At 30.3% G+C, this 23,433-nt stretch overlaps 2 protein-coding genes across 3 annotated transcripts; both read left to right on the top strand.

Moving 5' to 3' along the window:
* Nucleotides 1–1,788: 1,788 nt before the first annotated feature.
* LOC124941304 (protein SPA1-RELATED 2-like) lies at nucleotides 1,789–10,062 on the top strand. Of its 2 annotated transcripts, XM_047481605.1 has the most exons (9): nucleotides 1,789–1,807; nucleotides 1,932–2,073; nucleotides 2,164–3,460; nucleotides 3,900–4,057; nucleotides 5,065–5,866; nucleotides 6,939–7,085; nucleotides 7,610–7,906; nucleotides 8,330–8,389; nucleotides 9,317–10,062. In XM_047481605.1, exons 3-9 carry the CDS (start codon nucleotides 2,258–2,260, stop codon nucleotides 9,506–9,508), a joined length of 2,859 nt encoding a protein of 952 aa, XP_047337561.1. In that variant the 5' UTR covers nucleotides 1,789–1,807; nucleotides 1,932–2,073; nucleotides 2,164–2,257; the 3' UTR covers nucleotides 9,509–10,062. The 2 variants fall into 2 exon arrangements, with proteins under 2 accessions (XP_047337561.1, XP_047337560.1); XM_047481604.1 differs by lacking the exon at nucleotides 1,789–1,807 and having other exon boundaries at nucleotides 1,878–2,073.
* A 1,227-nt stretch (nucleotides 10,063–11,289) lies between these two features.
* LOC124942071 (CMP-sialic acid transporter 1-like) lies at nucleotides 11,290–15,485 on the top strand. Its single transcript, XM_047482483.1, has 8 exons — nucleotides 11,290–11,476; nucleotides 11,757–11,840; nucleotides 11,919–12,133; nucleotides 12,198–12,276; nucleotides 12,375–12,544; nucleotides 13,835–14,021; nucleotides 14,449–14,526; nucleotides 15,190–15,485. The coding sequence occupies exons 1-8, from the start codon at nucleotides 11,426–11,428 to the stop codon at nucleotides 15,334–15,336; spliced, it is 1,011 nt and encodes a 336-aa protein (XP_047338439.1). The 5' UTR covers nucleotides 11,290–11,425; the 3' UTR covers nucleotides 15,337–15,485.
* Nucleotides 15,486–23,433: the final 7,948 nt, after the last annotated feature.

Below are 23,433 nucleotides of genomic sequence, written 5' to 3' on the forward strand. Positions count from 1 at the left end.
TAACCAAAAAAAACTACTGCTGGAAATTGGGCAAACCCGAAAGATCTAGACAAATCTTTCGGTTTTACCCTAAAAAAAAACCAGCACTTAGCCGTTTCTTTAAAAAAAAAAATTGAAGGGATCAAAGCCGAAAGATATATATAGTCTATATCTTTCAACACACCCATTAAAGAAAATCTAACACTTAGTCGTTTTCTGATTTTTTTTAATAGGGATTAAAGCCGATAGATATATTCTATATCTTTCGGTATATCCCTCAAAGAAAACTCAAACACTTAGCCGTTTTTCAAACTTTTTTTTAAAAGGAATTAAAGTCGAAAGATATAGTCTATATCTTTCGGTATTCAACATTCAAAAAAAGATTGTTTTTTGAAAGGATTCAATGCCGAAAGATATCAGTTATATCTTTCGGTATTGTGTTCTAATACCGAAAGATATGAGGAGACTATTGGAATCTTTTCTTATTTGCGATAGATTTATTCCTTTCGGCACCTTCACCGACAGATATATAAATATGTCGGAACTTTTTCGGTAAAACCCCTTTTTTACTAATGATAAATGATGTCCTCCTTTAATTTTGTGTTTAAGATGCAATATAATAGTTTTTGAACAAATAAACAAAATCAAATATATTTGTACAATCTAATAAATAAGTGGAAAAATATCTCTAAATAAAATGAACAATAATTAAGCCTATCAATTACATCTAATACTATTGATGCAAATATATATATATATATATATATATATTCTTGTTTAGCAAAAAGAGGAAAAAAAATACTAGATAATGTATAATATTGAATTATATCTTATAATTTAAAGTTAATGTAAACGTCATTTTAGTATTAAAAAATGTAAATGTAATTTTAGTAATAAAAAAATGTTCAAGAGCTTGTTTGATCTGAGTTATTTGAAGGTTCTTAATGAATTTATTTTTAAATAAAAAATAAATTATTTATGTTTTTAATTATTGAATTATTATAATTTTTTTATTAAAAATTAAAAAACAAAATAAATATATTTTAACTGATGAAATGTGTGATTGAAAATAAATAATAACTCATAGAAATATTTTGATAAAAATCCCCAAATAACTTAATCAAACGACCTCCAACAGTTATATTAAAAGAAATGATAATAAAACAAACCCACCTCTTCATTCCTAAGAGCTTGTTTGATATTGAGTTATTTAAGTTTTTATTTTTTAATTTATTTGATAAAATAATTTTTATTAGATTTTTTTTATCAAAATTTTAATTTTATGATAAAGTATGTTATTTGTATTTTCAATTGTTATTTTTTTTGTATTTAAATATTTTAGTAAATGAAATAAATAATTAAAAAGAAAGATGATAGATATAAGTATTTTAAATAAAAAAAATCCTCAATTAACTTATATCAAACAAGCTCTTGAGAGTTATATTAAAACAAATGATAATAAAACAAACCCACCCCTTCATTCTAAGAGCTTGTTTGATGTTGTGTTTTTTGTGTTTAATTTTTTTTAGATTTGTTCAATGAAAAAGTAATTATTTAAATTTTTAATTCATTAAATTATTATAATATATTTAAATTTATTTAAATTTTATAAAATAAAGTAAAAATATTTAATATTTTGATTAATAAATTAAAATTGATGATATAAAAAGAGATGTTTAATAAAATAAAATAAAACAAATAAAAAAAACATGAAAGAAGCTATATATAATAATGGAGCAGCCTTGTGAGAGTGAATAGATCTCATTTTGAAGAATGGTGGCTGTTCTTCCTCCACGTAATAAGATGAACATAAAAGTGTTAACCGGCGGTACTATTTCCCATAATTTTATATATAAACCAATTAAAAATGTTATCTTTCCATTAAATTACTACAATTTTCATCTGTATATACTCCAATTTAATTTCATTTTCATGTAATCTTTTCATTGCAGATATTTCCAATTCAGGGAAGACTAAGATGCTTTGGTTAATCAGGGGTTTTCTTCAATTTTAGGGTTTCCCTTTAACATATGGTTCAGAGAATACTCTTATCAGCTATTGGGTTTTCCTTTTCTACGCGCAAGACCTCATCAGGTAAGAGTTGGGTTTTCCTTTCTGATTATTGTTCAATTTACTGAAATTTTTGTAAGAATAGAGAATAAACTTGTGATTTTCGTTCTCCAGGGTATTGATTTCTTTAAAAGGTGTCCGAAATTGAGGTTTTTTTTGTTGATAATCAAATGGGTTCATCTGCAATCATGTTGGTTCTCATGATTGAATGAATTTGATAGATAGTATGGGTGAAAGAGTAGGTCAAGATTTGGGAGGGTTTGATACTGTCAATGGTAGACACTTTGAAGGCAAAAGGGGGGGAGTAGCCATTGGCTCTGAAGGAGAACGTTATGGGAGGAGGATATCAGATGCAGTTATTAGCTCATCTGAGAAGAATCCATATTCTGGTATGGGTTCCATGGATGAATCTGGTCTTATGGTGGAGGAGCTAACTGTCAAAAAATACGATGGTCAGAACATTTCGATAGTTGGTACCTCCAAGAGTATTGATGTGAATCAATCTAGGCAAATTCACAAGAGTAATGTGAATAATAAAGGGGTTTTAAATGTCTGGGAGGATCCAAGTTACTCAGCATTCTCAGACTACTTGAATAAAAAACCTTTGGCTGATCAAAACAATGAGTTTGCAGAGCAGTTACCGAATGATAAAAATGTTTCAACTGATTTAACGATGACCCCCGGCGGTATCAAGACCAAAATATTATCGAAATCAGGGTTTTCTGAATTCTTTATGAGAGGTACTCTCAAGGGGAAGGGGGTCATATGCAAAGGTCTTGCACGTGAAGATATGCCTGAAGTCAGGGACCCAGTTACTGCAAACACGACGAATCTTGATCTTAATGATGATACTAGTTTAAGGGTTTGGTTGAAAGGTGGTCATTACAAGGACAAGAAAATGGAGAGCCTATACATATTCAGGCAGATAGTAGAATTCGTTGATCGATCACATTCACGTGGAGTTTTTGTTCCAGATTTACGGCCATCTTGCTTCAAGTTATTGCCAGGAAAGCAAGTCGTATATCTTGGATATCAAAATGGTAAAAGGCCAATTGAACAGGTCACAAATTCTTCAGTTAGTCAACGGGAAAAGAGACAAAAGCAAGGTGTGAATTTGAACCCTGTTGTTAGAAACTGGGCACAGTTTTCCTCGAGGTCCGAGGCAAAGTCTACGTTTTTGAGTAATAATTCTGTGAGAATTGCCCCACAAGATTCTGTAAATCCATTCATGGGAAATAAAGATTTCAGAAGGGACAATTCCAGTTCTCCCATCCCTCTTGAGTTATGCTCTTCAGAATCCATGTCCTCTAGTCCTGATGAACAAAAGTGGTATGCTAGCCCTGAGGAACTTAAAGGAAGGGACTGCACATTTTCCTCAAATATATATGCCTTGGGAGTTCTTCTGTTTGAGGTATAAGACTAATTTATTATGTGTTTGTGGAATTCATATACAATTTGTTATTATATTTGGTAACACTTATTGTTGTTGTTTCTGTTTCTAGATCTGTTTCCAGATTTAGAAACGTTTGAAAAGTTAATTCAGTGAGAGACAGATTGAGAATTTTATTTATGTTTCTGTATTTGAAAACGAATCCAGCTACAACATAATAAGTGTTTCCAAATGGGGCTGTATCATATGATTCATATACAATTTATTAATAATCTACTTTTCCTCTTGCAAATTATTCGTTGAGAAGAAGTCTGAGAAAGTCGTTTCCCATCTGTGATCAATCAAATTATTTTTGTCTTTATTTAGTACAGTTTTTTTGTATGTTTTTGCTTGGTTCTATGATTTGACAGTTTGAATTCTGTGTTCAGAAAGCTTCATGACTTCTTGTTGTGTCTTACAGTTGATTGGATCTTTTGCTTCTGAAAGGGCTTGTGCTGCTGCAATGTTAGATCTGCGTCATAGGATTCTTCCTCCAAATTTCTTGGCAGAAAGCCCCAAAGAAGCTGGATTCTGTCTTTGGCTTCTTCATCCAGAGGCTTCATCACGCCCAGCAGCCAGGTACTATATCTTCAACTTTGAATCTTATTTTTCTGGTCCGAGAAAAAAAGAGAGCTGCATTTTCATTCATTGTGAAACAATTCATACGTAGTTCTTACAATTCATATGTAGTTCTAAGAGTGCCACATTTTCGTTCATTGTGAAACTAAGTGTGTGTTGTAATTGAACTATGAAAGATGTTTAGGAAGATTAAGAAATGTGAATTATGAGAAATTAAAGCTGCATATTGTAATGTAAGCGTGAAGTGTGATATGATTAGTATAGACGGAGCTGCTAAAGAAGAATATATAACATGGAAGTAATTTCCGTTAAGAGAGATGAATCTGTTCTAGGCTTCATTCACTCGTTAGTTTTGAATTTTGTTATCTGGTATTACTATCATGATTTCAATAGAGGCATCAGTATTGCACCCACAAAGAACTTAAAAACAATAAAGGCAATGGAGTTTACTATTCAGCTTGATTTAGTTCTCTGTCAGTGTGTCAAGTACTGATTATGCTACATCAAAGGATCTGTAACTTGAAATAATGGGATCTCCAGGGTTCATAAGTTACATCCTTCAAAGAAAAAGAAATACAAAGATCAACAGATGAATTCTATCGGAATGGTCCTCATCTCAATCCATATCTGAATTTATGTGGTTTCTCTTCCCAACTCTTGAGTTTGTCAATACCAAGATAAGCAGGTTATCTGTAGCCAATTAGTGTTCATCAATTCTATCCATAATTGGTAGAATTTAAGTGTAGAGCGTAAGAACTCATGCCCACAAGATTATGGGCTCGAGTCTTCACACTCGGACCATTTTCAAAAGAAAAAAATAGTAGAATTTAAGTTTCATTTTATCTCTCTCAAAAACAGGATGAAATCTTTCTTGTTTAAACCGCTGTTTTTTCTCTCCTTTCTCACTGCCTTCTGTAAGCATTTTATGTCTTTTGAATTAAATCAGTCTTTAGTTTTCAACTATCTATATTCAACAATGATCATTTGAGCTTGTAATCTTGTATCAGGGATGTGGTACAATCTGATTTCTTGAGAGGAATTCAAGAATTACAAAAAGAGGAGCAGTCCTTATCTTTTGAACAAGACGATGCTAATTCTGAGCTATTACTGCATTTTCTCCTCGCCATGAAAGAACAGAAGAAGAAAGATGCCTCGAAGTTAGTGCAAGATATTCAGTTCTTGGAGGCTGATATTGGTGAGATTGCAAATCGTCAACCAAAGAAGACGTTTTCAGAAAGAGATCTTAACTCTTTTCCTAATGATCTTTCAAATTTAGAAGCACATCCTATATTACAAAATCTAATTGGAAATGACTCCAGGTTGATGAAGAATATGAGTAATTTAGAAGGTGCCTATTTTGCCATGAGACCCGATATTAAAAATCATTCTAACACTGATGTGACAGACCAAGCACATAGGGATTTGCTTACAAGTCGAGACAACTGGTTTAGGGAGCAAAAACATGATGGAAGAAGTAATATAGATGGTGTTGGGTCTTTCTTTGATGGATTTTACAAATACGCACGATATAGTAAATTTGAAGTCCGCGGTGTCTTAAGGAATGGCGAGTTCAATAATTCTTCTAATGTTATATGCTCTTTGGGGTTTGATCGGGATCAAGAGTATTTTGCCTCTGCTGGAGTATCCAAGAAGATTAAAGTATACGAGTTTGATAGACTCATTAATGATACTGTTGATATTCATTTTCCACTAGCTGAAATGCCGAATAAATCAAAGGTTAGCTGCATCTGTTGGAATGGCTATATCAGGAACTATCTAGCTTCATCTGACTATGATGGCACAGTTAAGGTATGTAAATTTCCTATGTGCTATTAAATTATAGGCAGAAATCTCTGCATGTTACCTTGTTTGTTGAAAACATAGAGATTGTCTGATATTTTGTTTCCAATATGATAAATATTTGTTTAAGGTTGTATTCTTGAGAGATGCTACAAGGTCATTACCCAAAAATATGTATGTTCAAAACTTGTATTCTTAAATGTTTGTTGCAGAAACTGTCCCAGGATATTTTCTTCTTACCCCCAATGTATCCTATGCTTGTTGGAAAATGAGTAGGGCAAATGTATATATTTTGATAGGAAAAATGACAAAAGTTGATATGGTGTCGGGGATACTGGCATTTGACTATAGATGTTTGAGTCTAATTTTGACATTATATATAACTCATGGTTAAGGATTATCCACAAGGATTTAGGAACGTTTTTTGCGTTCCACTCTCGATTTCAATAAAATGTTGACTTTTTTTTCAAAAAAAAAGATTATCCACAAGAAGACTGGAGGATTATGAAGATCTTTTTGTTAAATAAAGGAAGGTGAAGCCACCTCATGTCAGACTGCTTATCTTCATCTTAATTGGAGGTTTATAACTTCAGTATCCTTGCTTGAACTGTCATTCTTTTGTATGCAGTTTTGTGTGGTTACAATGAAGGTAGCCCATTAAAGAACTATGATGGATTTCTCGTGACAGATTCTTGGATAGTGTATATTCGATTATGTGGTTCACTTAACTACGTAACATTTAGGCCTTGTTCGGATCCAGGTTATTTAAATAACCTGGTTATTTAGAAAAATAATGATTGGTGATGATTTTGAGGAGGTAGAGATTTTTTTGGTAAAAAGACTTAAAAGGGTATTAATATATAATGATAAAATAAAAAATAATAATTTAAAATAGAAGGTATTTTAGTATTTTAGTTAATGAATTGAGTGATGTAATGGATGAGAGGGGGAATGAAATGATTTTTTTTGTTTTGGTTATTCAAATAACCCAAACCGAACAAGGCTTAATTCTATTAATATGATATTATATTGCTATAGTTCTTCACATTTGCTTATAACGTCATTCACTTGAATTATCCAGCTTTGGGATGCTGGAACTGGGCAGGAGTTTTCGCAACTCATTGAGCATGATAAAAGGGCCTGGTCAGTGGATTTTTGTCATGTGGATCCTACAAAATTTGCAAGTGGAAGTGACGATTGTTCTGTGAAAATATGGAATATCAATGAAGTAAGTTATCCTCTTTTGTCTTTCCATGCATTGTTACCTTGAGAAGTTGAATTGAAATGATTTTTTGCTCAAAATATTTTGAGTAAACTTTTTCTCGGGTCTAGTTTACCCTTGTAAGAGAGGCAGCCAACTCTGGTCTTCTACTACGAATCTCAGCAAGTGATGTCACCAGGATGGAAGAATTGCCTTTTCATTATGATTATAATTTTATAACTTCTAATTTAACTAAGGAAAAGAACTAGAATTAGTTGACTATAGAAACAAATCCAAGAGTTTGTTTGATGTAATTTCTTTTATAAATAAACCAATTTTGTTGAAAAGAAAACTTGTTAGATGAAAAAGTAGATGACATGGGTTAAATGACTTAAATTTCCTTTATATTTAATATTTTGAAAATTTATAAAAAAAAATAAAGGGTATTTTAGTTAATGATTGATTGATGATGGGAAATTCATATAACCCATTGAATTTATTCCTTGTACGATTAATTATTTAACATAAAGTATCTTGCTTTATATTTGCAGAAGAAGAGTACAGACACAATCAAGAACATTGCGAATGTCTGCTGTGTTCAGTTCTCTCCTCACTCTAGTCATTTGCTTGCTTTTGGCTCTGCTGACTACAAAATCTACTGTTACGACCTTCGTAATGTTTCATCACCATGGTGCATATTAACTGGTCACGATAAAGCTGTTAGCTATGTTAAGTTTTTGGACGCAGAAACCCTTGTTTCTGCCTCCACTGACAACACACTCAAGCTGTGGGATTTGAATAAGTCCAGTTCTTGCACCCTAAGCCTTAGAGGTCACACTAATGAAAAGGTTAGTCTTTCACTACTGTATCTCGTTACTGTGCTGTTTTGGTATACCACTTTTTCATGTTGATCATAATCCCAAAATAAAAAACAATGATCTAGAAAATAATTTGATCATGTGATCCTAAAAGTTGCAATGTAATTTGGATGAAAATAATTGTATACCAGAAGAAACAAAAATTACATTAAAATTTGGATCACGATGTAAAAAAAAATTGAATCATGATCCATAATTTTTCTTTTATACCAAACCAAAAAAATGAATCACTTTCAATTTTTTTAACTTGGGGGCGATTTTACAATAGGGTTTTGATTACGACATAGATGGTGACAAAATACATAATTTCAAATACTCGTTATTGTGCTTTCACAAACAAAAAGCTTACCTGCTGCTTATATTTATTTATTATTTTCCCACTTGCTTCTACAGAATTTTGTGGGTTTATCTGTTAATGATGGGTTCATAGCTTGCGGATCAGAAACTAATGAGGTATGTATTCCCTATGTTATACTTCTGGTTACTTCGTTCCTTAAGAAGTTATTCATGCACCTTCTGGCTTTAGGTATCTTTTGTTTACAATGTAGGTTAGGAACCTTAATTTTCCTTTATCTTAGAAGACTGACTACATTTTACTATATTTACTATCTAAAAAGACTTGCCGAACTCTGTTTAGACTTTAGACCCTTTTACCCGGGCCTACATCTAAACAGAGGTGTAATGCTAGCTTTGTTTTTCCCAGTTCTTGAGAATGGGATAACCCACATAATCTGCCGGAATAATTTCAAATTTTTCCTTAATAAAAATGTTGTCCCATTTCTTTAAGAATCGACGGTCAACCTCTACTAGACTTCTATTTTAAATTTCCGGAGGGGTCAAAATGAGTGTAAATCTCAAATACTTTACCTATGTTTGGATGAGTGGAATTGGATTAAAATTGGAATTTCAGTTTTTAATTGTATGAGAATTGGAATTGAATTACAACTCAATTCTTTAACAAATTTATTTGTATTGTATTCTTCTATTTTTTTTACTTCTTTTCTTTATCTTTGAGCTTCCTAGAAGCATCTAAACTTAATAAACTCATTTTCAGCTAATTAACAAATATAATTGGTCTCATATTGGATTAGTGATTAAGAACGCCTGTTGAAGCGGGGTCACGACGCTGGTCATGCTAGCTTCTAAAATAAAATAAAAAAAGTCGGAAAAATGTCTTAAGCTTGAATTTGGAGGTTGTTGGAGTGGAATTTCACCTAAACAAATTATGAAGATTTTAATCCATCATAATTCTAGTTCTAATTTCAATTCCTCTTTCCCCTTTAAAAAAATCCTCTTTATAAGTCCTTAACAAACAAGCCAAAGCAGATTTTATACATTAGCCAATACATTAGCCAATACTCCTTTGCAACTTTCATGCAGGTGTGTGCTTACTATAAATCTCTACCAATGCCAATCACGGCTCACAAATTCGGGTCCATTGATCCCATTTCTGGTCGAGAAATAGACGATGATAATGGCCAGTTTGTTTCGAGTGTTTGTTGGAAAAAGAATTCAGATATGATGATCGCTGCAAATTCCTCCGGATGCATCAAGCTGTTGCAAATGGTCTAACAAATGCTGCTCCTTTCTTCTCTTTGGTTAATGAAACCTATGATGAGGCTCTTGTTGGCCATATGTATGTATATAACTGCCAAGAACTTACTTCTCTTTCGCAAGACAGTTACAATTTGATCAATGCATCTGATGGAAATTCAGTAATTTTGGTAGTTGAATGTTGAGTAAAAAATATATCCAAATGAAGGCATAGTTGGGAAACTGTGAAATGGATCCTGTTCTATTGAGGCTTCTGCCAAATGGAGGCAAATGCTCGAGAATTGAATTTGAATATCTACAGTCTTATGAGCACGAAACAGCTGCAATTTCAACTTTTTTTTTCTTTGAGGGGAATACACGATTACGACTTACTTAAGTGTTGTTTTTATACGATCTTTCGGATGATTGTAATATAAGAGTGTTTCAAAGAATTTCAGTATTACAAATATGTTTCTGCATTTTAGTAGTAGTGGGGATGTTAAAGGAGGTATACAATGTTTGTATAGTTAGTTCATCTGTAAAGAAAAATCACATTTATTTTTATCTGTCTTTGTAAATTAATATTGTCTCAATGTCTATTTTAATGTTTATTCTTTTATTATTATTATTATTATTATTAACTTTCGAATCAATCTAGACAAAAATTATAATTCAGTTGTAATGCATTTTTTTAGTTTTTATTTTTATTTGTAAAACTATCTTCTTATAATTACTTGTAAAAAATTATGATGGGTGGATTGAGATTATTTAAAAATTTATCAACAAAGTCTCTACTTTTATTAAATTAAACTTTAAATATATATATATATATATATATATATTTTAATATTTTATCTTACATAAATTTTAAATAATTATCTTTTAAAATAAAATAATTTTTTATTTCTAAGAAAATTCCATATAATTTTAAAATCAAAGATCAAAATTCTCATGAATGTTAAAAAAAATATAAATAATAATAGTAGAAACTCATTTTTTTATCTCTTATAAAAATAAAACCTCTTTCATTTCTTTTCCTAGTTTTGTAATTATATTTTTTTTAAATCAATTTTTGTGTTAAAAACCGTTGTAATGATAAAAATGAAAATATAAAGTAAAACCACAAAACGTAAAAAAAATTAAATGTCAATAAGATCGAAATGTTTTAATCACGTATAGGGCTGCAAATGAGTCAAGTCGAGTTCAAGTCAGCTTTTGCTCGAGCTCGAGCTCGATTAAATATTTATTAGCTCGACTCGATCTAGAGTTCGAACGAGTTTATAAATTTGAGTTCGAGCTCGACTATTTACCTACAAGCTCGGCTCACTCGGAAAACTTGAATAAAATTAAATTTTCAAATGTTTATTTTAAATTTTAGATTTATTAAAATAAATAAAAATATATATTATTTATTATCAGACTCGAAAAAGCTCGACAAGACATCGCGCAAATATTATTTGAGCTCGAGCTCGACTCGAATATTAAACGAGCCGGCTCGATTCGAACTTGATCAAATTCAAACTCAAGTCGAGCTTTGACGCATCCTAGGTACGCCTATCTTCAAATTGAAGCGAACACGTGTAATAAGAGTAATTTAAGACAATTGTACCCTAACTTTTCTTAAGCAAAAACTATTCTTTCACGGATATTTTGCTCGAGTTTAAGTTAATCAATTTGACCAAAAAAGTTAGCTACATTTATACTTATTATTTATCAATAATTTTTTTAAAACAAATTAAACAAATTATAACCCATTAATTACACAAAAGTTTAATAATATATTTTGTAAAAACTGGTTTATTTGAAAACGATCAATATGTGTGAACTGAACTAAGAGAGGGCTAATCATAGAGAGTGAAAGAGATGATCATCGTTACTCGCTGAATCCGACTTACTTGAGATTTGCACAGTAATGCCATTGTTGAATTCTGATTCACAGAGAGGAATTCAACGAAGATGCAGTGGTACTTCGTTGCCGCGCTCCTCACTGTTCTTACTAGTTCTCAGGTCAGTCATTCGCTTTCCTCGATCTGAAAATCTCTTTTGATTTCAGTTCGATCGTGGCTTAGGAAAATGTAGCTTTAGTATGAATTATTAGGAGGATATGTAAGAGATTGTGTAATTTCTTGTTAACATCGTCCAAAACTTATACTGCAGACTAGAGTTCCAAAGGATATACCTAAATTTTGATTTTCATTCATCTTTCTGATGCATTAGAACAAATTAAGGATGAGATTTATGTTGTCAATCAAGATCTTTGTTAATGTATGGTATCATCATATGGCAGGGAATTTTGACAACACTTTCACAAAGTAATGGTGGCTACAAGTATGATTACGCCACTGTTCCATTTCTTGCTGAATTTTTCAAGGTATTCCATAATCCATTCTTATTTAGAGATCTGAACAGGAAAAGAAATTGATTTTTTTATGCATTTCGTGTTTTGTAGCTTGTTGTTTCTGGTTTGTTTCTTTGGAAGGAGTTTCGAGGATCATCTATCCCAAGAATGACAACAGAGTGGAAGAGTATCCGGTTATATCCGATTCCTTCAATAATATATCTGGTACATAACAATGTTCAGTTTGCTACATTGACTTATGTGGATACATCCACATATCAGATAATGGGGAATCTCAAGATTGTCACCACTGGCATATTGTTCAGGTTCTAATTTGATATTTCTCCGTGACAATCATTTTACCTATCTGAAGATGATTTTGATATGCAGGCTATTCCTGCAGAGGAAATTATCAAATCTGCAGTGGATGGCAATTGTTCTATTGGCTGTGGGAACAACCACTAGTCAAGTGAGTTTTGCGTATTATTGATTATGATTATATTGTTGACTCTTTCAATGAGACTCTTCAGTGAGTTTTGCGTATTATTTGTTTTTTGGCAAATGCAGATAAAAGGTTGCGGGCAGTCTTCATGTGACTCAGTCTTTTCCGCACCTATACAGGGATATATGTTTGCTGGCCTATCTGCCTGTCTATCAGCATTGGCAGGTGTTTACACAGAGTTTCTCATGAAGAAGAATAATGACAGTTTGTACTGGCAAAATGTGCAACTATATACGTAGGTATCATTTCTCTGTACATGTTTCCATTATCTCTATGCTTGAGGACTATCAGATATCCACTTTGAATATATTATCTTGCACATTCAGAATCATTTTATATTTATAGGATTATAATTAATTCTAATTATATATGATTATTCCCTTGCATATCATAATAATATTATATTACGAGATATTAATTTATCTCATAGTTCTAGGAATGTTCTATACCTAGTATCCCTGTTAGTAATTTTTCTGATCAATTTAGGTTTGTGACTTGAATAATCTTAGATTTTTCATTGACATTGTCTTGTCTCTTGTTATTAGGTATCATCATTATACTAAGATTAAAAGTTGATAGAAGTAAACTTCAATGAAAAAGGTAACATCAAGTGAAAAAATAGGAAGATGAAAAGCAAAAAACAAATTAGAGTTAAGTTGTAGTCTTAAAGCTTTGATATAATTCTGAAAATCAAAGAAATGTTATGTGATTGAAGATATTGTCTTATGTAATAAAATCCTTACATTCATTTTACAAAATAAAACAAAGATCCTTACATCAAATTTTACAAACTTTGCATAGTAATAGTATTCTAATCAAGTCCTGTTATTTATGATTATCCCTCAGTACACTAAGAAATCATTGTTATGTAGGGTTGTCTTATGTAATAATACATCAATTTTTTAAAAACGCTTTGTTGGAAGTGGGGTTTGTGCTAGCTTTCTTGAGGGAATAAACCTAGTTTTCAAAAAAAAAAAATATGCATCAATTTTGATGATCTTTTACATAGTAATTCTAATCAAATCTAATAATTTGTGACTATCCCAGTCATATCATAATCATGTTATATTATGAGGTATTAGTCTTATTTCATAGTTATATGAATAAATTGTATGTATGAAACTCTTATCCATGGTCAATTCCTGATATGTTTTGTATGATTGTATCATTGACCTGTAAAGCCTTGCCATTGATTGTTCTTTTCAAATCGTATGAAACCATGAATTGATAGGTATATGTCAAAGACCGGAAAATACTTTTATGTGTATGCTGTATTGATCGAACATTTGGATGTATAAAATCTGGAAAAGATAATGTAATATTTTTTTATCTGCAAAAATAACAACTTGTAAATTCAAATACCTTGATAAGTTTACAAATTGAAATACAATATTAAAATGCAGACTAATGATAAGCAGCCTCCACATCTATGTATTACTTTCCAATTTCCATGAACCACGCATACCATGAATTAATGTACTATTTCATGACAAACTCTCTGGACAATTATAATCTTTCCTTTCAGGTTTGGTGTGATTTTCAACATGGCAAAACTAATTTTGGATGATGTTAGAGGTGGGCTTGAAAATGGACCTTGGTGGCAACGTCTTTTCAATGGCTACAATATTACAACATGGATGGTCGTTTTAAATTTAGGATCTACCGGGCTGTTGGTCTCATGGCTAATGAAATATGCTGACAACATTATAAAGGTAACTCATCCTCCTCAATATGCAGAATATTATTCATTTTGTACCCTAAGCTTGTCAAAATGTTCCAAATAATATTTAAAGCCCTTATAAAGGTCCAAATTGGGTTTTGGCTGTCAATATGTGCTTGAACGCAAAAATTGATAAACCAGTTACTAGAAAGTATGCAGAGGTGCAAGTAGTTCTATGAAAACACATACACATAAAATAAAGAAAATTGACCACCCAGACTGAGTAGCTCAAATTAGTAAGTCTAACTAAGATCATGTGGTCTCATGCGATTCTCACTGAAATCACCTTTATTGAAATTGGGGGTTCATGGCGGTAGAATACTAACCCTGTCTAAAAATAAATTAAAATATAAAGGAACTTGCTTCTAACACATCTGCGTATAGTTTCCATTTAAGTATGTCATTTTTGCTTCTATCAGGTCTATTCAACATCTATGGCAATGCTGCTGACAATGCTTTTGTCCATATACCTCTTCAACTTCAAGCCCACTTTACAGGTGAGTGTCCATTGTCGTAAAAAAGAAGAGAAAATTGGTATTTTACCCCTACATGTATTCAAATATGATATTACTCTCTAAAGTACATTGTGTTTGATATTGCTCCCTATACTTGAAACAAAGTCTGAAATTACATTAATCCCTGAATAACCTATAAAATTAACACGTCAAGTTTGTACATGTGGATGATACTTGGATTTTTCATCTTTTATTTTTGTGCCAGATTGTTTTAATTAAAAATCCAAGTCATTTTTTAAAATCTGAACCTAAAATGCAAAAAAAATTAAGAAAAAGAGGGGAGACCCGAATGCCTAACCCCGATCCTAGCCCCCTTAGTATAGGGAGCAATATGTGATACATGTACTTTAGGGAGCAATATCATACTTGAATACAACTTAAGGGGAGAAGATCATGCCGATTAGCAGTTAATTCCATCATTAATCACTTCATCAACTAAAATATCCTTCTTAATTTATTTCTACAATTTTCAAATCATCAAGTCTTGTCTTTTCACCACAATTCGAAAGGCATATTGGGCCATACACACAATAAACCCAATTATCACATATCCTCCAAAAAAATTATTTCTTTTCAGAAAAAAAAAAACTTCCCCAAGCAGGCTCAACTGATGATGATTCTGATTTGATATTGTGGTTATGACAGCTTTTCCTTGGTATTATCATCTGCATGATGTCACTACATATGTACTTTGCTCCTCCAAACATGCTCTTGGATTTACCTTCTACAGAGAAACCAACTTCTGAGAGTGCTCTAAAAGAAATTCATGTTGAAAGAAGGACCAATCCTTGAGCCATTACTCTTTCCAAATGTAAATTACCACCTCTCAGCCGATTGTTCTATCGATGTTGAGGTATATACTATAATCATTGTTTGTTACTACCAAATCATTTAATTTTTCCAATTTCTCATTCATAGAAGTTTAAATGTTTGGCTAGACACATTCTATCTTGCATCGGTTACACGTGATCATAAGGTCCCTTATTTTGCCCCCTATTGCAGCCTAATGATGTAGTTTAAGGTTGAATATTTTTGTTACCAGATCAGGGTTTATTCCCTGGAGGTGGTGGGTATAGGATCCCACCACCACCACCATCCTCTAGTTTAATCAAGGGAATCGAACATAAGACTTGATGAAACTCTCTTTCGTCAAGATTCTTACCTTTTTTTTAAAATCAGAGTTTATTTTTTTGAAGAAAGCTAGCATGAACATCCACTTTAATCACTATGTTCTTAGTGGGAATCGAACTTCAAACCTGAAAATGTGTTAGATTGGTTACGGGTAGTTGGGCGTTAGAAGGTGTGGTGTCTGGAAGGATACGACGTAACGTGTATAAGTTAGGAACAGTTAAGAAATGGGCAATTGAGAGCCATGAACTTGGTCTTGGTATATTAAATGTGGTAATGAATAATTGAGATAGAGCCATAATAATGGTGACTCACTTGGGAGGGTAACACTACAGTACGTTTTTGTGACTTGTTGCATTTCGAAATGTCAATTAAATTGTTTAGAAAGCAACTTTGGATAATAATTAATGAGATGGCTGCTAATTTAACGTTAGAATAATAATCTCATTTGTAATAATGGTTCTTGGGCCATGCTTAGAAATACATATTTATCTCTTGCCCTTTCATGTACATCAATCCACTGCTTAGTTCAAGTCGGGTATAAAAGATAGAAGATTTTAGATTCAATTTTTACTAAAAACGCCTTGAAAGGGGATTTAATTGTGTGGGTCGTAACTTTCTAAAATTCAAACAAAATATCTCAATTTAGACTGAGATTGCTCTGGGGTAAACCCAGATAGAGGTGAGAAATACTAACCGAAAATATCGTACTGCAAAATATCAAAAATATCAATTTTTTGGTATACCGAAAAAGTGGTACCGATAATTATCGATACGATATTTATAAATTAAAATATATATATATATATATATATATATATATATATATATATATATATATATATATATATATACTTATAAATAATTAAGTTTTAATTTCTATTTTAAAATTAGATTAACCTAGTACTAAAATCAAATTGTAATAAATGAATAAACATCTATCTTAGTAAATTTATTTTCTTTTCTGAATAAATCAGTGGCAACCCTACAAATATTTACTTTTTTTTATTATTTAAAATATAATTAAATTTTAATATTATTCGATAGGAACAATATAAGTATAATATATTGTCAACAATATATATTATATATATATATATATTTACCGGACAAAAATAAAATTTTAAAAAAAAATATATTTTTTTTTATAAAATATTAGCAGTGAATTATTATTTATAATGTTATGAATTTAAGTAATGATAGTCGGCTATATGGAAAACTTATAAAAAACAAACATTATATTCTAGAAAGAGAATGAGACAGCCCAAAGGTGGCATTTTATGTCAAGATCTTACAGAATTTGTGGTTAAAAATATAAGTGCACGTTACATCTTAAAATATTTACAAAATTTATCTTGGTGTAAAGAATTGTTTAACCATTTTTTATTATTATTATTGTTATAATATAAGGTTAGTAGTTAATGAAGTTACTATATATAGTCTATAGATTATGAAAGAATATTTTCATATATTATTAATAAGATTTCTTATATTTTAATGTTTATGCCTATTACTATAATCTCTATTAGGTTAAGTTTTGTTAATGTTTAAATAAAATTAGAATTGAAAATTGAAAATTTTAATATTGTTGTTTGTTTGTACTAATAAATTATAATTGTAATTAATTAAATTGTATAGATTGTTTTCTATTCCCATTATTTTCCCTTAAATATTCAGTTTTATTTAACTATTCTCATGCATTCCATTTTAACTATAAATGTTGAATAATTCATATTTGTCACATATATATAAACATCAATAACTTATATTAAAATATGCTATAAAATTTATTACAAATAATGAATTATGAAAGCATTTGTTTCTATTTTTAAATGAAACTATTTGAGAAATTAGTTAGTTATTAATAACTATTTTAATCAAAGTAATAAATTAAAAGCAACCTAAATTTGTTAATTAATTTTAAAACCTTAGTTGAAATAGCAATAAATAATTCTTTCAATATTTTCCATGAATTCTTGTTTATTCTAAGAAATATGTGTGACGTGTTTATACTTAGCTTTATTCTTTATTTTAGATTTTTTCTGTTAAATTTTTTCTCTTTATAAGAAAAATATTAAAGTTTGAAATTAAGATTACATGTTTTATATTTTTGTATAAGGAGTTAATTTTTATTAATTTAAATAAAATTATGTATAAATATTATTTTATAAATAATATAAAATTAAATTTAAAAAATTAAAATAACTAAACGAGAATCTAAATATTAAATAATTTAACAAATTTATAAAAATTAAAATTACAAAAAAAAATATTTGAATAATCTGGAAAAAAAATTATAGTGTGACACTAAATACGAAGAAACCTATAATGTGCTATCGAAATAATCTTTAAAAAAAATTTGAGCGACAATAAAATTTATCATTTTCCATGGGTTAGTAAGCATCGCCGAAAAATGAAAATATTATGTCATTTGATAACTAACGATCTACGTATATACACAGTTAAAATAATGAAAACTTCGTACAAATTAATGAAGAATACACGTAAAATGTCTCCAAATAAAATATTAGCCTTTAAAACCTCTTTATTAAACAAAAGAGAAAAAACTCCAAATCTGATACTAAACAAAGGATGTACATATACTCAACAAACATCACTCAAACAATTTAGTATATAAATAAAAAATGACCCACCAAAAATTGAGAGTATTATTCGAATTATAAAAATTTAGAACGAAAAATCTCATCAAACTAAACAAAATGTCAGACCGTACAAAATTTAACACCAACTAAAATCTAAGTTGTGAAAAAAAAAAACGAGACACTTTCCTATCGATGTTAAACAAGATGTCCGACCGTACAAAATTTAACACCAACTAAAATCTAAGTTGTGAAAAAAAAACGAAACGCCCTCCGATCGATGTTAAACAAGATGTCAGATCCTACAATATTTAACACCAACTAAAATCTAAGTTGTGAAAAGAAAAACGAGACACCCTCCGATCGATGTTAAACAAGATATCAAAAAAACGAGACGCCCTTCGATCGATGTTCAACAAGTCCTAGACGGGCCAAAACAAAATGACTTTTAACCCTTTTTTTTTAGACAATTTTTATAGAGTGAAATAAGAAATAAACTTAATTAATTCATTAACCTTGCCTTGTAAAACAAATTAAACCCTAAACCTAAATAACCACCAACTTTATATTCCCTCTTTAAATTCATATTCCCTCCCCCGCCTTCAAGTATAAATTGGCATCATCAATTCGATCCTCTCTTCATATTCCAAACCCCAATAGAAAGAGAGAGAAAGAAAGAATGGGATCTCTAGCGCAGAGCAATACGATTCAAATCAATGGAATATCAAACAATCGAGAAGTTCAATCGAAGAAGGAGAAGTGCGCTTGCTTTCAAATGCCTCTCCACTATCCAAGATACACCAAAGCAAATTACGAAACGATGCCGGAATGGAAGTTAGATTGCCTTCTAACCGAGTACGGATTGCCGGTTACCGGAAATCTCGATCAGAAAAGGAAATTCGCCATGGGAGCTTTCCTCTGGCATTACTGATGAATCAATCATCGATCATAGATCCGTAAGATTTCTAATCATTATTATTACTATGATATGATATTAATTAGAGATCTGATTAGTATCGATCTATCGTTAGTTCATTCTCTATATATAGATCCGTAAGATTATAATAAAGATCTGATAGATTATGCTTGATTGATGCAATGATGCTACGTACGATTGAATCTGTCTGTTGTTCATCGATCGATCGATAGATCTGTTTCGATATAATATTAAGAAAATTTTAAGTTTATTGTATTGTATCAATGCCAATATCATCAATGAAGATTTCAATTCCAATTCCTGCATTTAGTGAACAAGATGCGTGATCATGTTCATAAGAATATCGTGAACTCATAATTCAGTTGCATGAATAACTTTCTCTTCCTCGGTTTTCGATCCAAATTGTTCGTTTTTTTATTTAATTGAAGAATGAATACGAATTTTTAATATATTATAAAAAATATGAAAAAAATATAATTTAATCCATGCCTCTCGAGAATTCTCTTAACTCAACGGGACGAGAATAGTAGTAAAAAATAATCTCTCAAATAGAACAAGTCGGGACGGCGAGTTATCCCGATCATACTCATTGTCACCCCGAAATATTTTTAAATGAAAAAAATCACTTTGAATCACAATCACACTCAAATTGAATATAAAGCCTCTATCTATTATGTTCAAATTTATATTTGCTTCAATTAAAGGTTTTTGGGTTTATCTTGTAAAGATTTATGTTTGAAATAAGTAAAAAAAAATATTTTAGTACAACCACAAAAAATGACATTAAATAAAAAAATAAAATTGAATAATAAGAAAAATATGTACTAATAAATTTTCGAGCTCTTAATTTTTTTAGAAAACGATCAACTTTCTTAATTTTCTGAACGAATATCAGAAATCGTAATAATAATATTATTATGAATTATACAATTCAGACGACTATATTGAAATAAATAATATTGAAAATGATTTTTTTTTTTTTTTTTTTTTTTTTTTTGCTAAGATTGAAAATAAATTATTCAAATAATAAAAAAAAGCTCTAATATTATTCATATTCATTTCATTATATAATTCTTCAACAACCCTAAATCCTAATATAGATTAAAATAAATATATTTACTTTTACTTTTTTTCTTACCTTTTTTTTCATTTCCAAATTTATTCTACAATTAGTATTTATAAGAAAAAATTTATATATAAGTTATGTTTGAAATATTTTAAAGTCTTATTAAATAAATAATCATAATTTTATTGACAAATCCATAAAACTATTAAGAATGTCTTATGTCTCCTTATCAAGAGAAATGGCATTTTTAGAAGCATATTATTTATTTTTTCTTATAATGGTAAAAGCTAAAGGTGAGAAAAAATTAATAGAAAGGAAACTATAGAAATGGAATAAGGTAGAAACGTGAAAGTAAGAGATATTTTTAAATTTTCAACTTTTATTAAAAATAAGGTAAGATGCGTAAAATATAGCCTAGGTTATATATTACTTACCAAGTTTATATATGTTTTAATTTTTTTTAAATAAAATAGTTATATTAATTGATTATGGTAATGTGAAAAAGAATTTGTGTAAGTAAAATTATATATAATTAGTAACAAGAATTCAAGAAAGGAACAAAATTGAAGACAAATGGAGTAACCCATAACTGAACCTGTCATGCATGCATCTTTGTGACATTAATTATAAGAATAAGACATTTGTCGTGTTAACAAAGGCAATAACAAAATGCTCCAATTCAATAACATTTATTGTACTAGATTTGAAATAATGGAAAAACGGTTAAACTGCATTGTCTCGTTGTGACTTTTATAATATTCGTTTTAAAATATCCGTATAATCGATTTAAAAGTTATCAGATTTTATATTAAAAATGACTTGTTTTTTATAATATATGAACTATTTGAAAGAAAAATAAAAATTTTTCTAGAACATGAAAACATGATGCAACAATTTCACAATCAATGTGAGATCCAATAGAATGAAAAGAAGAAAAAAAACAGGACAAGAATTGACATTAATTTATAATTCCAACTATGATGAAATTCCTGTGCAATTCTTTATCATTCATGGTAGGCCAGACAACATTTTTCAAATCAAGGAGAAGAACATTAGATGTCTAATGGGGTTACACAATCGATGCTACAAAAGCGAAGAAACCAAAACACTATTTATTTGTAGCCGTAGATGAATCTTTTTCTAGTCCTTGATGATGTTTTTCGTCGTCTATAGTGAATCTCTTCACTTTCTGCAAACACAACCAACAATAAACAAAACATCAAAACCATAATAAACTTCCAATCAAATCCGCATATTGACAGACATACAATAGCGGTTCTACCCATAAGGCTATCTGAGTTGTAGTCCGGGTGACCCAAAATATTTTGTATATATATATAACTAAGTGATCTAGGTAGATTTTATCTGGTTCATTATATTATTATCATTGTAGCCCAGAAAGATTTTGTGAAAAAAAATTAACCCGATTAGATTTCCAATCCTAGTTCCACTCTTGTATACATACAATGACAACAGTTTAAGGGTTATTCCCCAAATTAAGGAATCAAATAACCTAAATTCCCCAAATGAACTAGGTTTCCATGGGGGTTTCTCAATCAATCTATTTGAGTAGAATGTAGCCTCAACTCCTTCTTTCCTTGTACATATAATAGTAGCCATTTTTAAGCATGAACAATATAAAGGAACGCGATTTCAATAACTACTATAACATTAATGATTCAGCATGCTAAATCTATCAAAACAGGCCTTAAGAGTAAAAGATATTGTCATTGTTCTTCTCATTTTCAAATGATAACTTTAGTGATAAAGTTTCACATAACCCTATCAATAAAACACAAGATTAACTAACACTTTGGTTCTACTATTGTTCTTTAATAAAAACAGAAGAACTGAATCGAATTCAACTATAACCAATAACAATCAATTAACAACAACAAATAGAGCAAAGATCAAGCTTTTCATGAGGAAAACAAATCAAATACAAACAAGTTCAATCCTAATACATCATCATATGAACATCAAAATGAAATCAAAAACAACAAAGACATCCAAAAACATCATGGAAAGAGCACTAATTCATAATGCAGGTGCAATGCCTGAACCCGGGTACCATTACCCGAACAAACAAACCATTGAGCTACAACCCAAGATCAAAGGTACCCATGAAGTGGTTTTAAATCTAATTAGTTTACCTAATTCCAACAATCAACATAGTCCAATTTCAAAACCCAGAATGTAAAATCTCGGATAAGAACAGAACAGAACAAAACAGAATAAGGTAAAATCTGAGAATCTAATAAAGAAACAATGCAGCAATGTTTATAAAAATAAAAAAGTAAGAAGTAGAAGTATAATGAAGACCTTGGCTTGAACACAATGGCGCAAAGCGTGAAGCAGAGAGATGCATTTAGATTCATCAAAGGGTGATTGAGTAACACAATTGAGCAGGTCCAGCGATTCTTGAGCGCAAACAGGTTTGGAATTGGAATTATCCATGGCGATCGGCGATCGGCGATTGGAGATTGGCGATTATTATGATTAGGGTTTTTGAATCTTTCTAGAGACGACGGGGAGTTTCTAAATCCCGCTTTTCAAACCTAACGTGGATTTGTTAAAACCATTGGCTTTAGGACTTGTTTGATTCCAATAATATTTCTTTTTATTCTCACTCTCTTTCAGAACGCCGAGTTCTACTTCTCCTATATGGTTCCACTAACTCATGCGGGTTGCACATAACACGTAAATACACCATTAGTCTAATGTTCGGGATAAAAATATCCGAATCATTTTTATTAATTTATTATTATTATTATTTTAGACATATATTTTTTTATTTTTCTCTTATTCACATGTGGCCGATCACATTGAATTTGTAGTTTTGTTTTCGATATATTTTCGGTATCAACTCTTTTTAGAAGTGAATCGAAACTGGTTCAGTTTTGTGAGATAAATGGGTTTAAGAAAGCTGGTCCATTTTGTTGGATTTGGGCTTTATTACTAATGGGCCTTTTAAGGTTACGATTTTATGAGGACATGGAGTTACAGCGGGTTGGATTTGAGGTTTTGAATAAATTTTTGTTTTAATTTATTTATTTATGGAACATTGTATCTTTTTGGATAAAAATTTATAAAAATACATTACCAAACAAATTCTTAGAGCTGGTTCGGTTTATATTATTTAAATAGTAACTCAATTA

This window comes from Impatiens glandulifera, chromosome 6 (assembly GCF_907164915.1).
Source record: "Impatiens glandulifera chromosome 6, dImpGla2.1, whole genome shotgun sequence".
Taxonomy (NCBI): Eukaryota; Viridiplantae; Streptophyta; class Magnoliopsida; order Ericales; family Balsaminaceae; genus Impatiens; species Impatiens glandulifera.

Excerpts from the sequence above, each read along its gene's own strand:
- LOC124941304 (XM_047481605.1), top strand. The coding sequence starts at position 2,258 with ATGAATTTGATAGATAGTATGGGTGAAAGAGTAGGTCAAGATTTGGGA. Across the intron at positions 3,461-3,899 it reads TGGGAGTTCTTCTGTTTGAG|TTGATTGGATCTTTTGCTTC; the intron begins GTATAAGACTAA and ends TGTGTCTTACAG. Across the intron at positions 7,086-7,609 it reads AAATATGGAATATCAATGAA|AAGAAGAGTACAGACACAAT; the intron begins GTAAGTTATCCT and ends TTATATTTGCAG.
- LOC124942071 (XM_047482483.1), top strand. The coding sequence starts at position 11,426 with ATGCAGTGGTACTTCGTTGCCGCGCTCCTCACTGTTCTTACTAGTTCT. Across the intron at positions 12,277-12,374 it reads TGGGAACAACCACTAGTCAA|ATAAAAGGTTGCGGGCAGTC; the intron begins GTGAGTTTTGCG and ends TGGCAAATGCAG. Across the intron at positions 14,527-15,189 it reads ACTTCAAGCCCACTTTACAG|CTTTTCCTTGGTATTATCAT; the intron begins GTGAGTGTCCAT and ends TGGTTATGACAG.